The following is a 23,503-nucleotide window of genomic DNA, read 5'->3' as shown; positions in this document are numbered from 1 at the left end:
TCCGGGTGGGCTGCCTCTAGCAGAATTCCATTCCTGTTTCCTGAATCCTCACTGCTGGCACATTTTATTGCGTCCTTTCACGAGAAAAGAAGCAGCTGCTGTGGTTTCAGGGCCCACAACCACAACGGAAGCAACTTTTTAAAAAAGTCCATCAGGATGCACAGGATGTAACTGTTGTTATTAAGCCTTCCTTAACACAGTTTGACAGGTGCAACGTGGCAGCAGGAGATCTAGCTGACAGGCTAGGTCACAGTGGCCTTGCCAGCAAGCCGGTTCAGGCTGGTTGAGGACAGGTGGAAAGTACCTGCTGAGTCAGCATGACTATGGACTGCCATGATTGGCTGGTGTAAATATATATGGACTGCATTACCTATGTACAGTTCTCTCTTTGTGGGGATAGATGTTGGCGGAGCACTTTGGTCCTATGATTGATACTGCACTGGTGGATACTTGGTATATAGCTTGTAAATACACTGTTTTAACACTAGCTGCAGGTGTCTGGCTCACTTCCTTACCGGAGCTCACTGTTGTATATATCTCACTTCTCACTCTGCACACACACGCACCAACAGTAACAGCACAAAACGTACCTTGGAAAACATAGTAGCCTTTTTCTTGCTTTGGAATATATAGCGCCCGCAATCTGACGAAGTTGCGCCTGCATCCATTGCACATCGCTGGGGATATCAGGAAACCAGTCTACTAATCTGCAGTGATAAAAAGAGAGAAATGCTTTACATGGAGTCTAGATTTGGAAAAAGTGCTGGTTAGAGGGTGTTGTACAAATGTGCCCAGGTGCCTTAGGCCAAATCAGACGCCCAGCTTCTTGTAGGGGGGAAGAAGGAAAGGAAATTTATTGCACAATAAAGAGCAGAGCTGAACTAACAAGCTCACATACTTAACTGCTCTCTGACCTCTGACAACAGGTCCGAGCCTTTAATACTTCAGATAACATCCTGACACATGTTGACATACAGATAAAATAATTGGATACATAATTCATAACAATGGCAGTCACAAAAAGCATCGGCGTGACATAAAACGGTTCTGTTGGCTAAGGCACTTTAGTTACACGCTAGCAATCTATCACTGGAAGACAGCTATGGTGCAGCTGAAATTTGGGGCGCTGTCGTGCACTTGTGCAGAGTTTGATGACCAGTTCAAACTGGCTGGAGGGGGAATAGAAGACTCCTTGCTCTTACTTCAAGCTGATAAGACTGAAATGCATTGCAGGTTTGTGTTGCTGGAAAGAGCTGTCTTATGGTCTGGAAATCAAGGATCGATTGCCCAATGTATAGCTGCATACGACTGTTTTTGTTATTTCTGTAGCTGTCTGTTTGTTTATAATCTGATATATGCCAATAAAGGCTTTAGAGTTTGAGCTGTCTTATATTACGAGGCAGAAATCCTCTCGCTAACCTAAAAAAGCAAAGAATGCAAACAAAGCAAACCCAATAGGCCTGTGTCTCACAAGGGGCAGAGGAAGGGAAGAAAAGCCATTCTATTAAATCTACTTCTATTAACTTTTTATCCACTTCTTTCAGCATTATTTACACCTAGCTACAATGTTCATTACGAGCTGTTTGGTATAGCAAATGTTGAGAATACTAGGAAAATGTATACTCCCGAATAAAAGTCCCGCATAATAATGCAAATCCCCTGAACAAAAGTCAATGAGGAAATATTTAAGAAGGCCTCGCTGCAAGGATTAATTTGGAACACTTTCTTTAAAAGAAGAAAGGCAGGTTGGAACTCTACAATAAGCTAAACTTACAGCCTGGCATAGACATCAGGAAATTAACGGTATTAATAGTAATAAAAAGCACAGTTCTAAACTCCTAAAACTCACCTTAAGGCCACAAAATATGCAGATTCAACTGGCAGGGTATAAGGCAGTATCATATAGGACATCAGTCTCATAGGTAGACATTTAGAAAGCTGAGCATAGAGTCCGCATCTTTCTTTACAAGCCTCCTGTAATGCTGTTATTTACACAAAGTCATTAATTCCAATTAAATATAAACATAATGGCTTCTAGCATTCTACAAGCATTGTCAAGCATTTCCTAGAACTGATATGCAACTTCGATTATATAAGATTTTAGTTCAACGAATTCCAGTCGGCTTCTACTGCAGGGAGGCAATTCGGCAGTCTCTAAATCTGGTATCCTTCATAATAAAAGCCTAAACTTCCTCTGGTGAAGCCAAATCCAGGTCCCTCATTGGCTAAGCCTGCACTCCATGAGCCACTGGCCCATCACGTGTCCATCAACCCCTCTGGCCTCACATTGGCTCACTGTCCTGACCCCTGCCCTATGCCCTCCCCCCGCCCACCACCGGCCCTGTCAGGCAAGAACACCAACAGATGGCCACTATCGTCTGAGGGAGACAGTTTGCTGCTGGGGGCTTACTGATCATTGCCTCTCTTCCTTCTTCTCCTTTTTCCTTTCTCCTCCTCTTTTTTCTACCTTCCCCTTCTGTTCTTTCTCTCATTCTTTCTCTGTATCTCTGTCTTTCAGTCTTTTTATTTCATTTTGTCAGTTTGCCTCCCTCCCATTAATCCACACAAACAGTAGCAGTTAACATCTCTTCAACTGACAAGGAATGTTTGTTCACAGCAGGGAAAAGCCACTTCAGAGGGAGTGAAAGGGAGGCTCACTTAGGTGGGTGGGAAGACAGCAAGATGAGGGGGGGGCACTTGCCCAGAGGCTTTTAGTTATACCTTTCCAGGTTGGTGGGAAATTCTTGGAGATTTTGTGGTGGACTTTAAGGAGAGCATACAAGTTATAGCTTCAGGGTGTGGTATGCCAGACCCAGGTTTTTACTGTGGATGCTGGTGATTTTGGACCAGTCACAGAATTCCAGTCTAACCTGCCTCACAGGGTTGTTGTTCAAATCAAACGGAGGGGAGAATGATGTAAGCTGCCTTCGTCCCCCCCGCCCCCTGTGGAGAAAGACTGTCCTTTTCCTATATAAAAGCTGAAGGAAGGGGAAGATGATGGAAAGCTGAAGTCAGAGGGGCAACTAAAGGGAAAGAGATAAGGTTGCCAACTCCAGGTTAGAAAATTCCAGGAGATTTCAAGGGTGGGGCCTGAAGAGGGTGAGATTTGAGGAGGGATGGGACTTCAGACAGGTAAAATGCCATTTTTTCCTGGGAAACCACTGTTGCCAATCTCCAGGTGATGGCTGGAGACCACTCAGAATTACAACTGCTCTCCAGATGGCCTCTGAAGGAGAGGGCTTTCCTCCTGGGGAACCACTGTTGCCAATCTCCAGGTGACAGCTGGAGAGCACTCAGAATTACAGCTGCTCTCCAGATGGCAGAGATCCACTCTTCTTGAGGTGTGTGTGGGGGGGTGAATGCCTTCTAGGGTGGATGGGAAGACAGGAAGGGTGGGTGGGGCACTTGTGCAGAGCCTCCTTCTAGAGTCCGTTGTATCTTTCTTCACAACAGGCCTTATTCCTAGTGATTAGATAATTCATTCAAACACAGCAGATGCATTCTCCCCACTGCATCACTTTATAAATTGCTGTTCTTGGTTTGTATCCTTCTAGTAAGGACAGTGACTCGAACAGAAAATCAGAAGTAGACTCCTATATGGGCAAGTAAATCTTACTTTGTTGTGTCCTCCCAATTTTCAATTAGAAAATATGCTTTAAGTATCAAAGGTACAGAGAAAAACTGGCTTATTTGGTCCACTCAAAACAAAGATGTATCTGATCCTCAATAACATTTTCTCCATTTTATAACTTAACAGAAAAATACGGCCCTTATAGCTTTAGGAATACTGGTTATAATCCATCCCTTTTGCCAACAGATAATAGAAAACAGAATTCTAAGAACACTTTCCTAGGAGTAAGCCCCACTAAATATCTTGAGACTTTTGAATGTGGCTGCTTAGGACTGTTTCTAAGCATGGACAAATGACAAACAATGATACAGGGTAGGGATGTAGGAGCTTCTTTCATCTGTTTCCCTTTCCTATGCTCAGGTTCAGCTTACCTATAACAACCAGCCACTCAGGTCTTTGCATCATAGTTTTCAAACATGACTGTTCTGGAGTATACAATACTATATGCAAATTCTTCGTTTAGTTTTACTGAAATTATTTGAACAATATTCAGAGGTACCATACTGAACTTTCATATTTTGTTATTTATCTTATACATCAATCCATAAAACACCGCTAATTTGTCCATTCTTTACTTATTAAAGTAAAATGATTACTGAAAATTAGCAACATGAAACATTAGCAAATTGTATATATTTTTTTCATATTCTGAGAACTGGTAAGTTTTTCACAGGCAATGTTGCATAAATAATGTTTTTCTAACCAACAGACACCACAAAAGCAACAAAAACATCTATTATCAAAAGTCAGACACGTTTCAGTCTCATTATTTTTAAAAAAGGAAATAACAAGCTTGGGCTTAATTCTACTGAAATAAACTGAAAGTTAAAAATGCAACATTCTGGCCACAGAGTATTGCTATTCACATGAACTATTTGTTAAGCAATTGCTTATCACTACAATAATTTTTACTGAAAGTGACTTTATATTCATACCTTTGCGAAGTCTAGGAGGTAGATTGTCAAAAATAGCTTTGTCCAATGGCCACGAGGCTAGCTTCAGTTGGTCAATGAGAATTTCTTCCTTTAGCAGATTTTGTTTGCCTTGATTTTCTGCAACTGTTGTCTTATCAGTATAACCTGAGGTTTGTGTATAACCTCTCTTTTTTAAAGGTAAGATGACAGAGATTGAGTCATGCAGTATACCTGAGGAAAAGCATGTGAATAGTCTCTGATGTGATATCTTAAATTTCAAAGGACAGGGGGCACCACAGATAAAAAAAAATGTAGGAGTAAAAAAATAAAGATTTAGAAACATAGAAGTGACCCCAGTGATCAGGAAATTTGCAGCTACTGCCCATCACTCCCCCAGTGACCCCACATTATTTACAGTACTACTTACTATTCACATCAGACCCTAGTTGAAATCCAAGTCCAGACCTTAGAATGTATTTATTTCTAACACAGACAATGCAAAAGCAAAGAAATGGGAAAACTAGTAATTGCATCCTATGTATCCTTTGCGACCTGTGCTAAGCAAATCCAGAAGCACCAATTTTTACGTTTCCACATTTCCAGTTCAATCGCAGAACACCATACGAGACGGCCATAAGGAAACCTACATTTTTCCTGCCCATCCTAAACAAGACCACAAGTGACTTTCTGTAGCACTTATTTAGTAACCAATAGCTAGCAATGGCAGTGTCAATGACTCCTCCAATGCCAGTAATGGAGCTGGCCTTGTCACAAGAGTTGGGACATGCAAGCCAAACTCTACGTAGCAGAGCACTGGATCACACAATCAAAAGGCAGCCTTTGACTTTAATTCTGTGGAACTGTCTTTCAGCTAAGTATGTCACAACCAATTTCCTTAGTAGTACACTTCCCAAAAAGTGCAGGTTTTGACCTTCCCCTTGAAGCTTCCCTTGAAGCTCACATTTCTTTTATGTGCCAGGCATTTATTTAATGGGTTGATCTTTTAATATAATTTCATAGTGATGTTTTAGTCTGAAAATTTTAAATTCATTTTTTTTTTAGCTCACCGATTATTTGGGTTTTTAAAAAAATTTCTGGTTGTGGAGTTTTTTAATGCCGCGTTTCAATTTGTAACGTTTAATATATTTTATTATGTTGTTTTTGAAAGCCACCTCAAGCAGGCTCCCCAGGAGAGGCAGCACAAAAACTCCTCAAATAAATATAAATGAATAATAATAATAAATTTTTATTTATACCCCGCCCTCCCCACCGAGGCAGGCTCAGGGCAGCTTACAGAACATGATACAGTATCATGGTATAACAATAACAGATAAAAATCAATCAACAATATAAATACAAAATATAAAATTAATTTAAGAATAAGTTAAAACAATACAGTGGTGCTACGGTCTCTGTTTGTCCAGGCAGCGTAATATTCATTCTGGTTACATCTTAAAGGCTTCTTGGAAGAGGGCAGTTTTGCAGGCCCTACGGAACTGGTTGAGATCCCGTAGGGCCCGCACCTCCTCAGGCAGCTGATTCCACCATTGGGGCGCTTTTATAGAGAAGGCCAGCTCCCTAGTTGTTTTAAGTTTGGCCTCCTTAGGCCCAGGGATTTCCAAAAGATTTATCCCACATTATACGGGGAGTGGAAAGGGAGGAAAATAAGAATTGGACAGGATAATTGTGGTACATTTATGTGGACTTTTTACTCTTGTCAAACCACAGTTGGCTGATGGTGTGCGTGCCAGTGGACCACCAGCGCTACCAGTACCTTGGTGAAGACTCTTGGTGAGGATGACAGACAGGGCCATGTGTTGGTACTGCTGGTCCCTGAGAAATGCAGGAACTGCCTGGAGGACTGGTGACTAGGGATATGCAGGTAAGCCTCTTTGAAACACGGATACCGAGTAGTCACCCTGTTGTACTATCTGGACAATAATTCCACTTTCTCACCCACAAATTCAACAACCTTTGCATTTTGTGCCCATCATATAAAATTCATGTATGGCATTCTGAAATGTACGTTTTTAAACTAGAAATTCACAAGTGCCACCTTGTAATAGTTTACAGTTCATAAGATAAAGATGGCGGCGAGACAGGAGCTCCAGTGCTAGGGCTCCTGTAATGAAAATAGCCTGCGCCTAGACCACCCCTGTACTGGCAATATCTAAAGGGTGGACCTGATAATCTGCTGCTGGGGGAAGGTGTGGTACGAATTTTAAGAACTTGGCTGATTCCTAACTCCCTGAAGATACAAAAGAAGCGCCACTTATGACTTTGGCGGGCTGGGCCTGGCGCCAACACGGAGGGCTGCCATAAAAGCAGGCTGGAGTGTGGGACAAGCCGAGCGGAGTACCAGTGGTGGTCAGAAGCCGGAGAGCGAGGTTGACCGTGGGGCCCAGGCAAAGGGTGGTTGAACCTGGGCATGGATGAAGAGCAGCCTTCAGCGACAACCAGATTGCCGGACAAAACAGCAGGGAAACAGCGGGGAACTCCTGGGCTACCGTGGAGGCGGCGTTCGGCTCGGTGGCTGGGTTGGACATCGACCTGGCCTGGCCTCCTCCCTGGGGTTCATCTTTGCAGCCGTCCTCTTCTGCCCGTTGGGGTGCGACTAACCACCAGCCAGCAGCTGAGGGCTCCCAGAACAGAGGGAACTGAGAGGCCCCTGTGTAAAGCCCAATTGGTGTGTTTTTTGGCAGTGGCTGTCGGCCTACTGCTATGGCTACGGCCCCAGCTGTGAATTCCATAAGCAGCCATCCAGGCGCCGTCCCATCCCATTGTTCCTGTTGCTGTTGTTAGCAGTGCCTCCGGAGAGCTTGGCTGCACGACTGGGAGGTGCGAGGAGGGCTCTTACCCCTCTCAAGTTTGCTGCCCGGGAGGGTTGACTGGTACAAAACCCTATGCCAGAAAGGTCGGGGAGGTGGGGACTCTGCACTGTACTATATATCTTATGACATCTCTTGGTAAATTATTTTTCTTGGCATAGAGTGAGTTCACTCTATACATATAATCATACGTATTTTTAGTCTCTTCAGGATCTTCCTCTATTTCTTTTTTTGATGCAGTTATCATCTCTCATGCCTTTCATCATTCTGGCCTCCACTGCCTCTAATTGATCCAGCATTTTCTCCAATGAAGTAGCCCTTGTATGGGTTTGCTTGTGTTCTGACATTTAAAAACACCAAAATTTTTGATCTCACCAATTTGAAATTTGACTATCAAGTTCAAAAGATTAGAGCTTGCTTTTTACAACAAGCCTAATTTCGCCGTCCTCAGAGCTTCCCAGATCGATATTAATTTTTAAAGTTTTTAAATCCTTCAAAATGGCGGTCGCGACTTTTTGCTTCTCTCTAGAATTTTTTTTCTTTTAAAGGCTTCTAAACAATATGTCCAATAGTATTTATCCTCTTATCATCGTCTCAATTATTTCCAACAATTTTTAATGTCCCGAACACTTTAAAAATATTATTTTAATTTTGACCTCCTTGCAATGGCCGCCGATGTTTCTCAATGGTATTATAGTCCTAGAATAGGCTTTCTGTCAGCTACTTCCTGCTTTGCTTGCCACCAAATCACGTTTTCACTGGTAAAGAGATCTCACAATACTTGACGTACTTTGTATTGATTGTATATGCTGCAGGTCTGTGACGATGGTGCTCTTTTTTCAAAACCGCAAGTAGACCAAACAATAAATTCCTTTCCACTTTTTAGCTCTGTCCTTTAAATTTACTAAGTCCAAATTTCACTTCTTCCTCCCTTCTTCTTCCAAGCTTTCTAGATTTCCATTTCCCACCTTCTGAATTTATTCTGTTTAAGTGTAAATAGTCCCGGAATGAAAGATAGTAATCTGTATCTTTTCTGCCAATTATCCAGATCCACATTGGTCTTCTGTAGCTTTAGATGTTTAGCAATGTCCAAGAAGGTTAGGATTCTGTTGAGCTTATGTCAAATAAATGACTCTGAGAACTTCTGCAGATGATGAAAATGCAACTCTTCTCCGGAGACCCCTCAAAGGAGCCCCACCCCCCCGGGACTCCCTTTTAGCCAAGGTAAATCTCCTCAAAGTTTTCTGTGCATATCTTGGACTAATCTCTAACTGAGAAAAGTAGGCAGTAGGCATTAATTTGCCTTCCACTACCCCGAACAGAAGTTCCAGCCTGCTCCTGTTATGAGAAGCAGCTCAGCTCGGCATTTTCCTCCCCCGGAAGTCCAGATCTTTCATCACTTTGACCAGTTTTGCCTCCATAGCATCCAATTGATCTTGTATTTTAGGCATTATACATTCCTCAAGTGAACCAGTCCTTGCGCGCGTCTGTTTTGGTGCCGGCTTGTGATCAGACATTACTATTTCTCCACTACCAAAATAGGCTCTTAAGTTGGTCTCACCAAAATCAAATTAAACCATAGGATCTTATAGATTAGAAGATGCCCTTTCCAATAAGCCCAAAATTGCCATTCTCAGGGCTTCCTAACTCAAGATATAATTTTTTTAAAGTTTTAAAAATACACAAAATGGCGTCCGTGATTTTTCAGACCCTTTTGGAAGTTTTTTTTCCTTTTTCACCAAAAAGCCACCAAAATCCGTTTCAATATTATAATCCAATATGTTTCACTTTGTAATCTTGATATCTGCTGGCTCCACTAATTTTCAAAGTCTTATTCTCTTTTCTTGAATATTTAATTTTTTTTACCTTCCTTTAATGGCCGCCGCAATTTCTCTAACATTTTCAAATCCTACTGAAGGCCAGGAGGTTTAAAAATTCCCTTCTTCTAATGGCTCCTTTTTGCTTTTCTTGCCACGAAGTCACGTTTCAGTGGTTGAGAGATCTCACGATGCTTGTATGACGCCGCTTCCTGTAACGTCTTCCAGTTCAGCAACTCAGTAACTATGGGGTTTTTTTGCAGAAACCGCAAATATTCCAAACTATAGTTGTTTTTCGTCTTTTAACTTTGCTTCTTAAATGCCAAAAGTCCCGAAATTACCCCCTTCTCGTCTTTACAACTTTAGAGTAATATAGTTAAGTCCAAATCTTAATCTTTATCTCAGATAAATTTGCTTTTAGTCCCAGAATGATAGATAAAGATTTTCTTACCTTGCAGCCCAATATATCCTTGTTAACACCGTTCCTATCAGTGATAGATGTTTAGATATTAGAATAGCCCAAAGAAAGCTTGAAACATGATGAATTTAAGTCAAATTAATGACCACGGATGTCCTCTGTAGACGCTGGAATGCAATTCTTCGCCGGGGACCCTTCAAAGCCCATAAGGAACCCCACTGGGACTCCTCATAAGCCAAAGTAAATCCTCTCAGAATTTTCCTGAGCACGTCTTGGCCTTTTCCCTCACTGAGAAAAGTAGGCAGCAGGCGTTGGGGTCACCTTCTCTACCCAGAACAGAGGCTCCGGTCCGCTCCTCTTTTTGAGAAGCGTCTCAACTCGCCATGTTCCAACTCCGGAAGTCTGCCCAGCACAATTCAGGACAATTCGGACTCTTACAACACTGCCGCAAGACAGCCCAAATGCTAAGGAATTTGAAATAGGCTGTGAGGCTTTTGCAAAAAATTTTGCAGGTAAGATCTTGTCGGTCCGCCATGACCTCCCCGCCATATTGGAAACAGTATGCGAACTTGAGGTCCTATGCCTGTCTTCTGGACCAGTGTTGGATTGCTTCGCCATACTCAGCCTGGAGGCAGTTGACAGAATCCTCTCCACTGTACTCCCAACAACTTGTGATCTGGACCCTTGCCCCTCCTGGCTAATTAAAGCTTGTCAGAGGGCGCTTAGATGTCCTATACGGGACATCATAAATAGATCCCTCTCAGAAAGTCTCTCATTTTTCCCCAAGTCAGTTGCACAAAGATTTGCATAGCCCTGCCTGAAGCAAGAGGAGGTGTGACCTAACTAGTTTGGATGACTTCCCCCACAGGAGAATGATGAAAGTGTATATGGGGAGAGGGCTGAAAAAGAGTCAGAAAAAACAGGTTGCTTACTGATCTTCGAAAGTTCATCTGTGCATTCACAATGATGGGACATAGCACACCTGTGCCAATCCCAATCAATACTTCAAAGCCTAGATAGAGAGGATTTTCATGCCCTTCCTAATTGCCATGCGTGGGGCTCTACCACATGTGCCCACTGGGATGGGCATGAAAATCCCACCAGTTCCTTTTGACTGCTGAAATCCTCTAGAGGAGGACCTACAGCAGTGGAAAAGTAGGGTGGGTACTGTGAATGCACAGATGGCCACTCAAAGATCATCAGTTACAGGTGAGCAACCTGTTTATATTCGTTGTGATCTTTGTGCCTCACTATGATGGGAGAATAGCAAGCAATAATAATAATGGCACACCTGGAGGTGGGACTCAAGGAGGACTCAGACACATGCTGCTTGCAAAACTGCTCGGCCCACAGAGATTCTCTGTGTATGATGAACATCCAGAGCATAGTGTGAAGCGTTGCCCAAGAGTCAACTCTGCAGATTTCAGGTAGGGGAACTCCTTTTAGGAAGGCCATAGAGGCTGCCAATTGTCTAGTGGAGTGAGCTCAAATAGGTCCCAGCAAAGGTTTTTTTGACCAGGAGGTAGTATAGTTCAATCATTTCCACAATTCAGCTGGAAAGACATTGGGAAGAGATCTTATAACCTTGGTTCTTGGGGGCATAGGACATGTGGGAGATATTGTGAGTTTCCTGCATTGTGCAGGGGGCTGGACTAGCTGACCCTGGAGCTCCCTTCCAACTCTATGATTCTACGAACAGCGAAGGTGATCCGCGGTGCTCTTGTGTCCAATGGAGATAGAAAGATAATTCCCATCAGACATGGTGTTCAGTGTGGATGTGGATAGAAAGGAGGTAATAAAATGTCCACTGAAAGTTGGAACTCAAGCACCTTAAGCAAAAGCTCACATCTGGAACCAGAGATATACTAGCATCATGGAATGAGAGATAAAGGGGGTCACAACGAAGGTGGGTTGAACTCTCTGCAGAGGCGTGAGTCCAGGATGGTGCTAATGAACTGAGCCCAACTGGACAGAATCAGGTTTGATTTCTTTAGGTTGACATGTAGGCCCAACTTGTGAAGGAGGGACATAGTTACACTGAGATGATGTCTGAGATTCTGTTCCAAATCCGCTACCAATCGTCTATGTAGGGGAAAATGTTTACCCCTTGGAGACGGATATGAGCTGCTATGACCACCATCGCTTTGGTGAAGATTCGAGGGGCAGGAGAAATTCTGAAGGGAAGTGCCTTTGTATTGGAAATGGAGATTCCCAATAGCAAAACACAGGTAGGGTTGGAAGTGGGGGTGGATGGTTACATGAAAATAGGCATCTTGGAGGTCAAAGGTGGCCATTCATACCCCCTCCCGCAGGAGCGGCAGAAGGTTTGAGAGGGTTGTCGTTTGGAACTTCTTGTACTCTCTTCTTGTTCAGATCCTCAAGTTCCTTTACAGGTCAGATACCCCAATCTTTTTTTGGAACTGTAAAATAGTGGAAGTCAAAGTCAGACGAGTGAGGATGTGGCAGAACCAGTGCTATGGCTTGTTTTTAGATGAGACTGTGCACTTCTTGGAGGAGAGTGGCGGTTGGCGGAGTGATGATGAGAGCTAGAGGTGGAGGAGTCTGAACGAATTCTGGTTCGTATCCCTCTGCAATGATGGAGAGTACCCACCAGTCTGATGTTATTTGTCTCTAAGCAGGTAGATACGGTAGGAGGCGGCTGGGTGTGGAGGAATGGAGATTGGTGAAGGCTGGGCCTGAGTGGAAATCAAAGGCTCTGGAGGACTTATCCCTCCCTTGTTGAGATGGTAACCGAGAGGATTTTTGCTTAGATCCATAGGAGGTTCTTGAAGAAGTTTGATAAGACCTTGAGGTCCAAGACAGTTCCAGATAGGATTTGCTAAAGTTTTTTTTTTTTTTGGACCAGGACTTGTTCCAGGATTTAGCTTTTGGAGATCCAGAGGAGGTAGAGACCCCCAGGTTATGGGGAGGTCTTGATGCTTTTGTCTAGCTCCAGGAGTAAGTGTCAGTTGTTGAGCTGAAGAGCCCACCCTCTTTGAAAAGCAAATCTTCCATTAGAGACCTGGTATCTTGGGAAGGGTCAGCAGAGTGAAGCCATGAGTGGTGGCCTAACCAGAAGCACGGGGGCTGGGGAGAGCAGAGCTGTAGTGTCTAGTCAGTTTCACTGCCAACTGACCAGAAGCACAGGCCGCTGATGAGAGCAGAGCTGCCGCTTCTAGTCAGTTTCACTGGAAACTGACCAGAAGTGCAGGGGCTGGGCAATCATGCCGGAGCCATGCTGTCTGGAGAAATAAAGCAAACATGAACCAAATGCCATGCCAAGAAAAAAAAGGCTAGTTCATTTTGTGTTTGTGTGCGGTGGGGTCAGATGAACCAGTTCAGAACAAATCACAGATCGGCCATTTTTAGCACAAATCATGATTTGTCGTTTGGTTCGTGCCCATTCCTAGTTCAGAATGTCAGAGAAAGGGAGCTGAGTGGGTGAAGAGTGTGAAGTACGCGAAGAATCTGTACCGTGTGAAAATTATGAGCCTCCGTGGCTTAGGCAAATGAGAAAATAAATCTTTGTGGGTAGGGCTATTTAAGGAACTTTAGAGACAGAAAAACCACCTTCACTGAAACTGTTATACTTACAATCAACTATTTATGTTTAAGTGAAAACAAATGTTTTATTTAGAATAAAGGATTCCCTTTTACTTCAGAGCCACCCCCATACACTGACCTTCTGTCGTTCTATCAGATATAAGTAAGCCATCCTGTTCTTTGGCTCCAACTGAGAATTCTAAGGCAACAGTCTTTGGTGGCAGCAAAAGTAAGGAGGAAAACCTAAGGAAGTAGAGGAAGAAGCATAACACACAGGGCTTTTTTTGCAGCAGGAACTCCTTTGCATATTAGGCCACACGCCCCTCATGTAGCCAATCCTCCAAGAGCTTACAGGGCTCTTAGTACAGGGCCTACTGTAAGCTCCAGGAGGCTTGGCTACATCAGGGGAGTGCAGCCTAATATGCAAAGGAGTTCCTGCTACAAAAAAAGCCGTGATAACACACACAACCTCAGAACACTACAAGGTCCTTACAGGTGTAATATATAAGAGGTCTTGGAAAACAGCAAGAACATTATATTCAGCCAGTTTGGTGTAGTGGTTAAGTGTACTGACTCTTATCTGGGAGAACCTGGTTTGATTCCCCACACCTCCACTTGCAGCTGCTGGAATGGCCTTGGGTTAGCCATAGCTTTCACAGGAGTTGTCCTTGAAAGGGCAGCTACTGTGAGAGCCCTCTCAGCCCCACCCATCTCACAGGGTGTCTGTTGTGGGGGGAGAAGATATAGGAGATTGTAAGCCACTCTGAGTCTCTGATTCAGAGAGGAGGGTGGGGTATAAATCTGCTGTCTTTTTCTTCTTCTTGTACCATACGTCTGGAGAAGAGAACATAAGAACATAAGAGAAGCCATGTTGGATCAGGCCAACGGCTCTGTATCACACAGTGGCCAATAATTTATATATATATATATACACACACACACACTGTGGCTAATAGCCACTGATGGACCTCTGCTCCATATTTTTATCTAACCCCCTCTTGAAGCTGGCTATGCCTGTAGCCACCACCACCTCCTGTGGCAGTGAATTCCACATGTTAATCACCCTTTGGGTGAAGAAGTACCTCCTTTTATCTGTTCTAACCCGACTGCTCAGCAATTTCATTGAATGCCCACGAGTTCTTGTATTGTGAGAAAGGGAGAAAAGTACTTCTTTCTCTACTTTCTCCATCCCATGAATAATCTTGTAAACCTCTATCATATCACCCCACAGTTGACGTTTCTCCAAGCTAAAGAGCCCCAAGAGTTTTAACCTTTCTTCATAGGGAAAGTGTTCCAAGCCTGTAATCATTCTAGTTGCCCTTTTCTGCACTTTTTCCAATGCTATAATATCCTTTTTGAGGTGCGGTGAGCAAATGTTATGACAATTTTAAAAATGAGTCCAGAGGGGAACCAGGAAATTACAGGCCAGTTAGCCTAAATTAGGCTGTCCCAGCCAAATTAGTAGAAACTATAATCAAAGAAAGAATTATTAGTCACATGGAGGAACAAAACCTGCTGAGGGAAAATCAGCATGGGAAGTCCTGCCTCACCAATCTTTTGGAGTTCTGAGAAAGTGAACAAGCATGCAGATAACGGTGATACAGGAGACATTATATACTCAGACTTTCAAAGGCTTTTGATAAGATACCTCACCAAAGACTCGGTAAATTTAGCACATAGGATAAGAGGATGGGTTCTCTTATGGATTAAAAATTGGTTAAATGACTGTAAGCAAAGTATCAGAATAAATGGAGTTCTCACAACGGAGGTAAGTAGTGGGGTTCCACAAGAATCAGTATTGGGGCCAATACTATTTGATTTTTTTCACAAATTAGCTGAACTAGGGGTGAGCAGTGTAGTAGCCAAGATTGCAAATCGCACAAAACTATTCAGGATTGTGAAAACTGAAGATGGCTGTGAAGAGCTCCAAACTGAGCTCTCTGCAAGCACAGGCAAAGCATTCATTTCCGCCCGCGGAAAAACGGTCAAGCTTATTTAACATCCTGTTTGCATTCACGTTTAAAATTTAAACCTACCGTTTTCTTTCAAAAATCTAAGCGCATCTGAATATCCTTGTTCACAGATCTCTCCTAGTACCTGAAAATAAGATTACAGAAAAAATATTGCTTCATACGATTTAAACTTGTTAGGTGGGAGAAAAAAAAATGCTATTTATCTTGTTTGTATAACAGGCAGCTTTGCTTATGAACATAAAAGGACACGTTTTTCAATGTTCACAAACATGCTAGATATCACTATTTCTAGAATATTAATCTAATTAATATTCTTCTCATAACTGTGCACAAGCAATTCACAACTGCTTCTTTTTAAAAAAATAAATGAAGGAAGTTTATTTAAACTTGAATACTGCAACATATACAAATCCAAATACCAGTAACGACGACCATAAAAGACACAACTGTTTCCTTAAGTAAGCTGAGATTCTTGAGGAAGCAATAAGGGAAACATATATTAGCCCCCTTCTTGGTCAGTCCCCAGAACAATGCACAGTAAACTATGCAATTTTCCTAGGGAGGTGGTTTTAGAAGCATCACTAGACTTACAGGCAATCCTAAACCTACTATCTGAGTCAAGAGTTTCCAGCAGCAGCATCAGACGCCTGAAGCCCTTTGAAGCCATCCGGCAGCCTGCACTCACCCTTGGAGCGTGGAGGGAAGACAAGCATTGTAACTAGGGTTCGTGGGCACCAAAGACCAAGGGACTAGCTCCCAGCCTCAGGTGGGCTAACATCCACATCTTGCAACAGGCCCTTATCATCTAACCCAAGGATGGAGTTGGTCAGGATTAATAGTCATAGATGGGGCAACCCAGAAAAGTTTGACTTAACTGCGCCGCCTGACCCAACACCTGGTAGTTCCCCGGGCTCTAGGTACAGCCAGAAAAAAACCAGAGATCCTTATGCTGGGAAAAGAGGGCATGGCCACAAACCAGGAGTGGCAATGGGAGTCTGAGGGAGGCAGGATCTGCTTCTGCCATGATCTCTGTGAGAGCTCCAAACCTTATCTTGGGTCATGGCTTTTGTAGGAAGGGACCTTAGCTGACAGGATCTCATAAGAAGCAGGGGAAAAAAAACCCCAAACACCTGTCCAGCAAACCATGAGACCAAGTGGGACTGGTGATCTACCTCTGACCCATCCGCGATCTACTGGCAGATTGTGATCTACCTGTTGGACATACCTGACATATACAAAATAAAATTTAAAAAAAATGTATTTTCCTAAGCAACCAAGTGCCATGCTTTAGGAATAACGCAAGAACAGTAAAAGACAGATAAGAAATTCTAACCCTATTTAAAACGATTAATAAGCACTTTCTTATAGTGGGTGAAAATGCAACTGTAGTTATTAAAATAGAGCTCATTCTTTTCTGGAACAGTAAGTGTAACAAAACCGTCTCCATCATCCAGTGTCAATGTCCTGAACCAGAGAGCCTGTTTCCAGTTCATAGGAATTGCTCCCAGTAAATCTATCACATGTACATAAAGATGAAAGATCTTCTAAACCAGCTAAATTAAAATATGCATATAACTACCGTATTTGCCGGTGTATAAGACGACTGGGCGTATAAGACGACCCCCCAACATTTCCACTCAAAATATAGAGTTTGTTATATACTCGCCGTATAAGACTACCCCCTCTTCCGCACACCATTGTACGGCCGCAGCGCGACCGCAGCGCCTCCGGCCCGCTCCTGCATCTTCCTGTGGCCGGCATTAGGGCGCAAGTGCGCATGTGCGAGCTCTGCGTAGACAAGGGGCGGGCCGAAGCGCCGCTGCTTCCCGCCGAGCAGAACGGGCCGGTCACGTCGAAAAGGCTGGCACCCTTGTCTCGCTGCTGATGCTCGCCGGAGCCACGCTGATGACCCGCCGCGGCCGCGCTGGATACCGCACGATACTGGACGGTATGTAGAATGAGGTGGGCGGGCATCGGGAGGCCACTATGGGCACCGGGCGAGCATCGGAAGACCACTATGGGCAGCTATGTCTATCCCAACTGAAGTGCACCCGGCGTATAAGACGACCCTCCCCACTTGGAGGCATGTTTTTCAGGGCAAAAAAGTAGTCTTATATGCCAGCAAATAGGGTATTTTGGATGTGTGTGTGATAGAATATTATATATGAATGATAACTAATATATATCTCTAAAGATAGCTCAGCTGAGAGATAAGCAAGGGTTGCATACCGTACCTTGGGTTCTGGAGGGAAAAGTGCTTGAGTCAAACGATATATGTTCCCTAAAGTAAACTGAATGCTGGTATTGGTCAGATTCATTTCATGGAAGTTTGGAGAGTTGCCCTTAGGACAAATATCACACTCCCCAGAGAAAGGTGAAATTGTGATGGTATTCTTTGAGTCATAGTGAGGTAAATTGTTGCTTATTCCACCGTCCATGTAGCGCTTGAAAGGGTTGAAGAAAAAAGGGGGGGGGGGAGAGAGAAATGCCTTATTTACCTAAACAAAGGTGGAAAAGAGCGTCCAGAGCATCAAAAGAGAACACATCATATTCAGAGATGAAATACTGGATATATAGAAGTTTACTAGAATTGGATTTCCCAGCAATCTTAAAAAAAAAGACTGATCTGGAATAGCATTTCAAACCAAGCAATTAAGAACATAAGAGAAGCCATGTTAGATCAGGCCAATGGCCCATCCAGTCCAACACTCTGTGTCACACAGTGCCCCCCCCCAAAAAAATATATACACACACACACTGTGGCTAATAGCCACTGATGGACCTCTGCTCCATATTTTTATCTAAGCCCCTCTTGAAGGTGGCTATGCTTGTGGCCGCCACCACCTCCTGTGGCAGTGAATTCCACATGTTAATCACCCTTTGGGTGAAGAAGTACTTCCTTTTATCCGCTTTAACCTGTCTGCTCAGCAATTTCATCGAATGCCCACGAGTTCTTGTATTGTGAGAAAGTACATAAACTACATAATTGTAAAAAGACCTGATTTTATCTTGTTCAGGTGTGCAGTTTGCAGCAAGATTGGTAGGTTTTCTGAGTTTAACTGCAATTTAGATAAAATCTTCCTGTCCATGTGTCTTGTTCCTCTGTTGCTAATTCATATAGATAAATTACTGTTTATTGCTTGAAGAATTTACCTTCATTGTCAGGTGAGTCCTTCTCAGTCTTATATACAACCATATAACTAACAGTGGTATTCTCAATAATAATCAGGGCTATCTCAAATGAACAAGGAACTCAAGCAGTCACTTAGAACAACCCTTTTAAGATCACACCGTACAAGCAAGGTGGGCATATAAGGTGGGGCTTCATCCTGCAATCCTTCAATTTTTTGCTGAAGGGAGAATACAAATATGGCCTCAGGGTATATTCGTGTCCGTGTGTAGGCCCTGCCTCACACACACTGGGGTGGTGAAGGGTTGGGAAGAACATCTGCTACCCAATCACATATCAGAGGCAACTGGATTGGGACTGTGTGAATTGGCTCCGAGCACAGTGGATGGTACAGACAGCTTTCCCACATCATCCACAAGCACACACATTATATTCCCAATATGTGACTTTTCAGTTACAACACTGCACTCTTCCACTCCCAATTAATAGATGTAGGGGACTGGGGAACAATAATCCAGAATAAATTTCTACAATGGCAACTGTGTAAGAGAAAAGAGGGGCCAGGGTTACTGAACTCTAATACCAAAAGCAATCTTCATATGGTAACCATGTGCAAAAAAAAAAGCCACGTAGCACATGGCAAACACACAAACCATGAAAATATTATACAAACAAGCTCTATATTTTTGGAACCCCAACCACAGAAACTGAAGGAACTTTAGTCATAAGAAATAATAATTCTCTTTAGAAACTTGTTTTCTGGATATCGGTGAAAAAGCTGCCTGCAAACGAGAAAGCTGCAGGGAAGCCCTTGGCTGATGAAGGTGTGTAACATGGAAACCAGTCCCCATGGAGTATGGGCTTGCTGTTATAAAAAGAAAAAGTCGGGAGACTACGCTTTGGATACCAATCACAAAGGTTTAAAGAGACTTTTTGCTATCAGCACTTATGAGAGACTGTTCATGCATTGAAAACTCTTTGATATTGTTATAGTAATTTGCACTGCGCCACACAGCGTTGAGTTCATTTTTGTCAAAATCTCCAGTTGGGGGCAGCGGATCCCATGGTTTGGAGGCCCTCCCCCTGCTTCAGGGTTATTAGAAAGTAAGGGTGGGAACAGGAATTTCCACTGGGCATTCCATTATATTCTATGGAGACTGGTTTCCCATAGAATATAAAGTTCATGACATCACCCTACAAGTTCTCTCATGCTATTCTATAGCCAAGGATATAGGAAAAATACTTACCACCCCTCTAAATGAAGGTGGAATGAGGCCACAGTATATCGGTACAAAGGAGCTGCAAAGTAAAGCCTACAAATACAATAAAATAAAATTAGGTTAGATGCACACTCACTTCTGATAACCAGAAGACTTCCTATGTGCTAATAGTGGCTTTCGGCAAAAGAAGGAAAGGGCATCCTAATATCGTAAAATGTATTTTTCATTTTCAGCCCCTGGACATTAATATTTGGTCCATGAACTTACAAATGATAACAGTATTTCAAAGACTGCTGTATCAAAATAAAACAAAAATCCAGTGCTATGTTATAGGACATACATTTATTTCAATATAATGTTTTGTGAGTTACAGCTCACTTCATCAGAGAGATATGTGATGGAAAATAATACTGGGAAATTGCTTTGGGAGGAATCAAGGCTTGGTGTCAATTATGTCAATATAATCTATACCTAGCGGGAGGGTTCAAGGCATGACTTCAAGATTAACTACTAGGAGAGCCAGTTTGGTGTAGTGGTTAAGTGTGCGGACTCTTATCTGGGAGAACCGGGTTTGATTCCCCACTCCTCCACTTGCACCTGCTGGAATAGCCTTGGGTCAGCCATAGCTTTGGCAGAGGTTGTCCTTGAAAGGGCAGCTGCTGTGAGAGCCCTCTCCAGCCCCACCCACCTCACAGGGTGTCTGTTGTGGGAGAGGAAGGTAAAGGAGATTGTGAGCCGCTCTGAGACTCTTCGGAGTGGAGGGCGGGATATAAATCCAATATCTTCATCTACCTCACAGGGTGTCTGTTGTGGGAGAGGAAGGTAAAGGAGATTGTGAGCCGCTCTGAGACTCTTCGGAGCGGAGGGCGGGATATAAATCCAATATCATCATCATCATCATAGTTCCAGCCTTTGGTAAGTAGTGGGAATGAGCTGCACAAGCTGTACAAGTAATTCTCTAGAAGGAGCTACAATGAGCCAATAATTGAAATAGGGGAAAATGGTGTAACCTAAGGTCCTTAGGTGGGCAACAACCATGACCATACATCTAGTAACGACCTTGGGGGCTGTAGCCAGCCCAAACAGAAGGACAGAATACTGAACAGTCTTGCAACCAAAACAGAAACATATGTACTTTCAGCGAGATGGTTGAACAGAAATATACCAATAGGCATCCTCAAGGTCTAAAACTACCAAGCAAGAATTTGTGAGAAACTCCATAAGTGATTGTGAGAGAAACCGTATAAAACATTCAGAAACTTACTGAGTCTATGAAAATCCAGGATGGGTCTGTAACTCCCATCCTTTTTATCTACTAATGAAATGGAAAGAGAAACCCCCACTGGTCTATGAGAGCCATCTGGATTGCACCTTTCTGAAAGTGGCTCAATTAACTGAGGTTGAAGTTCTGGATAAGGGATATCCAAGACAGCTGAGGACAGGAAAGTAATGATCAAAACTTACTTGTCTGAAAAAATATTTTGCCATTTGGAAGAAAACCTGGTGAGCCTATCAAGGAAACATGGACTGTCCTTTACAGAAAGGGCAGGTAGTCAGAATTTTAGGATTGACTGGGCTGGGTCCTTTGGTGGTCCCCTGAACTGGACTTGGAGGAATTCTTCATCCTCTGGAAGAAAGGAGATTGGAACTGGCGGTGTTGAAGATATGTTTGAGGAGCCAGTTGTTGCTGACCTAAATAAAATGATGTAGCAAAGCCCTGTTTGCAATGCACAAAATGCTGACGAGAAGGGGAACAGGAAGGGAGAACTTCTAAAGACTTTTTAATTTTTCTATTCCTCTTCATAGTTGTGAGGAACTCTTCCTTTGTGACTGAAGAAAGTATAGAAACTTCAAAAGGTCTTCCACTCTACAAGTGTCAAGGGGCAGAGCAGTGTTGTGCAATCAGGAGAGTCTATGTAACATGACCCAAGTGCCATAGATCTCACCAAGGCATCTAAAGCATGCCTACTAGCTTTGATCTCCTGTTTGGAAAGTCTAAAAGCTCCCATCTGGATGAGTTTCACAAGGGCATGGGCCTGTCAGGAAGGGAATCTGTGTAATGCGAGAGCTTTGAAAGTCTGAGTATATAATGTCTCCTGTCTGGTAGATGGTAGATGGAGATGTGGGAGTTTTGGGCTGCCAAGGAGTAAATTTTTCTCCCCAGGAGATTTAGTTGTCTGGTCTCCCTGTTGACGGGAACAGGATATTGGCCCAGTCTCTGTTTTGACTCTGCAATGATTGAGGACAGAGAGCGATTTGTGGAAAGAAAATCACACATCCCTTGCGTCACCTTGTACAGATTTTTCTGCGGGTGGCAGGTACAAGCACAAGCTTCTGTCAAATGGGTGCAATAAGGTCCGTTAGGCCCTTCAACATTGGACAAACTACTATCCTAGATCAGCTTGGGTATATATCCTGAGAATCTTATCTTTAGATTTAATGTCAGCATTGGAACTGTCAAGAGTTCAGAGCATTAGCCATTCATAATATCTGCTCCCCAGCCAGAGATCCATATTTGCAGAAATCAGTGTGGGCTCTCCAAACTTATCTTCCAGGGAGGACTCCAAAGCCCCTGCTGTCTCCTCCTTCTCCGGTCCTGATTTCACCAAAGAGGGAGCACAGCTGAGAGAGGCAACTGTCAATCACAATATATGGCCTCTAAGTAGGCCATGATAAGCAGGTTCAGGAAACAGGCATCCTGAGTACAGGCATTAGACCACTCCTGGTGATACACAGGGGCATGCAGTAAGGTGGCCACAGTAGGGGTGGATAAACTGAAGACCAAGGATCGTGTCTAGCAGTGTTCACCGGAGGGCACTGGCATTTCCGCTGAGGCTGTTCTGCTGGCTCCATCCTAATCTCGGAAAACAGTTGTTCCAGAGACTCATAACACAAAAGAGGGAGTACAAAGCAGAACCAAGACTACCCTTATCTGAAGATGTTGTAACAGATTGTGAAGCAACACTTCCGTTTCTTTGAAGGAGGCTTAGTTTTCTCTCTGTGCTTAGTCTTCTGATGGGTTTTCTTGGCCAGCAGTTCCAAGAGCTGTGATCTCAGAAAAAAAGAGGGGGAATAATTCAGTGGTCAGAACTGGCCTGCTGGACCTGGAATAAGGCCGGTTGGAACTCATGGCTTCTGGAAACGACTGTACTGAAGGCAGGTGAGAGTGTGTTTTGGAGGTTGGAACCATCGTAACCAAGCAAGTGGAGGCTGGTCTTTGTGGTTCTTTGCAGAGTCTCTAGAGATAACTGCTTTTTCCCACAGCACAGCCTTCAAATAGAAGGTTCTATCTGATCTGGCCTTCAAGGTGAGCTGTTGGCAAATTTTGCAGACACTAATATTATAAGCTTCACCCAAGCACATCAGGCACAGCTAGTGCTCATCGCTGTGCATCATCTTAGCACACCGAGTGTACTTCTTGAAAAGAGCCTTGGAAGCCATGCCAAAAGAGCAGCAATAGGCTAGCCGAGTTGGGTGACTACAGGGAAGGGAAGGTCAGCAAAAGCTATCTGACCCTCATGACAACCCAAGAATAATAAAAAGGAAAATACGACTAACAATGAAGTCCAGGGGAATATCCTCCAACAACAAAGATCACCAATAAAAGGCAAGCAGGAGCAAGCTACGAAGCACACAGCGAAGTGAGGGAACTCCTCACCAACCAGCAGCAAAAAAGGGAACGTGACAGTTTGGGTGGGAAACCACCGAGCTTGCACCGGAGGGAGGTGCTCCCTTGGTACCTAGAAACTAAAAATTAAAAGCTTAAAAATCTGACCACAGCTGGCCTGCACCTGCAGTCTCAACGTGGGGCTGCATTACAGACAGAAGATAAACTGAGCCCTGCGAAACCCCACCAACGACTACTAGCCTGCAACAGAAATCCTCTGAATTCTATCCCTAACAAATGAATTAAACCAATACAAAGCACATCCCTTAATACGTCTGTCTCCAGACACCTCGACGCGACAGCAGACCAGACGGAAAAGGTTCTAGAGCAGAAGGGTAATCTAGGAAGTCCTGGAGTTGTTC

At 43.5% G+C, this 23,503-nt stretch overlaps 1 protein-coding gene across 1 annotated transcript in view; it reads right to left on the bottom strand.

Moving 5' to 3' along the window:
• LOC132585641 (1-acylglycerol-3-phosphate O-acyltransferase Pnpla3-like) overlaps positions 1-23,503 on the bottom strand; it is a 37,774-nt gene that overhangs the window by 8,284 nt on the left and 5,987 nt on the right. The window contains exons 3-8 of the mRNA XM_060257491.1: positions 19,502-19,567; positions 17,359-17,568; positions 15,188-15,248; positions 4,567-4,776; positions 1,850-1,982; positions 591-707 (exon numbers count right to left, since the gene is read on the bottom strand). Coding sequence (XP_060113474.1) covers positions 591-707; positions 1,850-1,982; positions 4,567-4,776; positions 15,188-15,248; positions 17,359-17,568; positions 19,502-19,567 — 797 coding nt within the window. The remainder of the gene's footprint in view (positions 1-590; positions 708-1,849; positions 1,983-4,566; positions 4,777-15,187; positions 15,249-17,358; positions 17,569-19,501; positions 19,568-23,503) is intronic.

This window comes from Heteronotia binoei, chromosome 17 (genome assembly GCF_032191835.1).
Source record: "Heteronotia binoei isolate CCM8104 ecotype False Entrance Well chromosome 17, APGP_CSIRO_Hbin_v1, whole genome shotgun sequence".
Taxonomy (NCBI): Eukaryota; Metazoa; Chordata; class Lepidosauria; order Squamata; family Gekkonidae; genus Heteronotia; species Heteronotia binoei.
The sequence above is the reverse complement of the archived record's forward strand: the minus strand, read 5'-3'. Positions and strand labels throughout refer to the sequence as shown.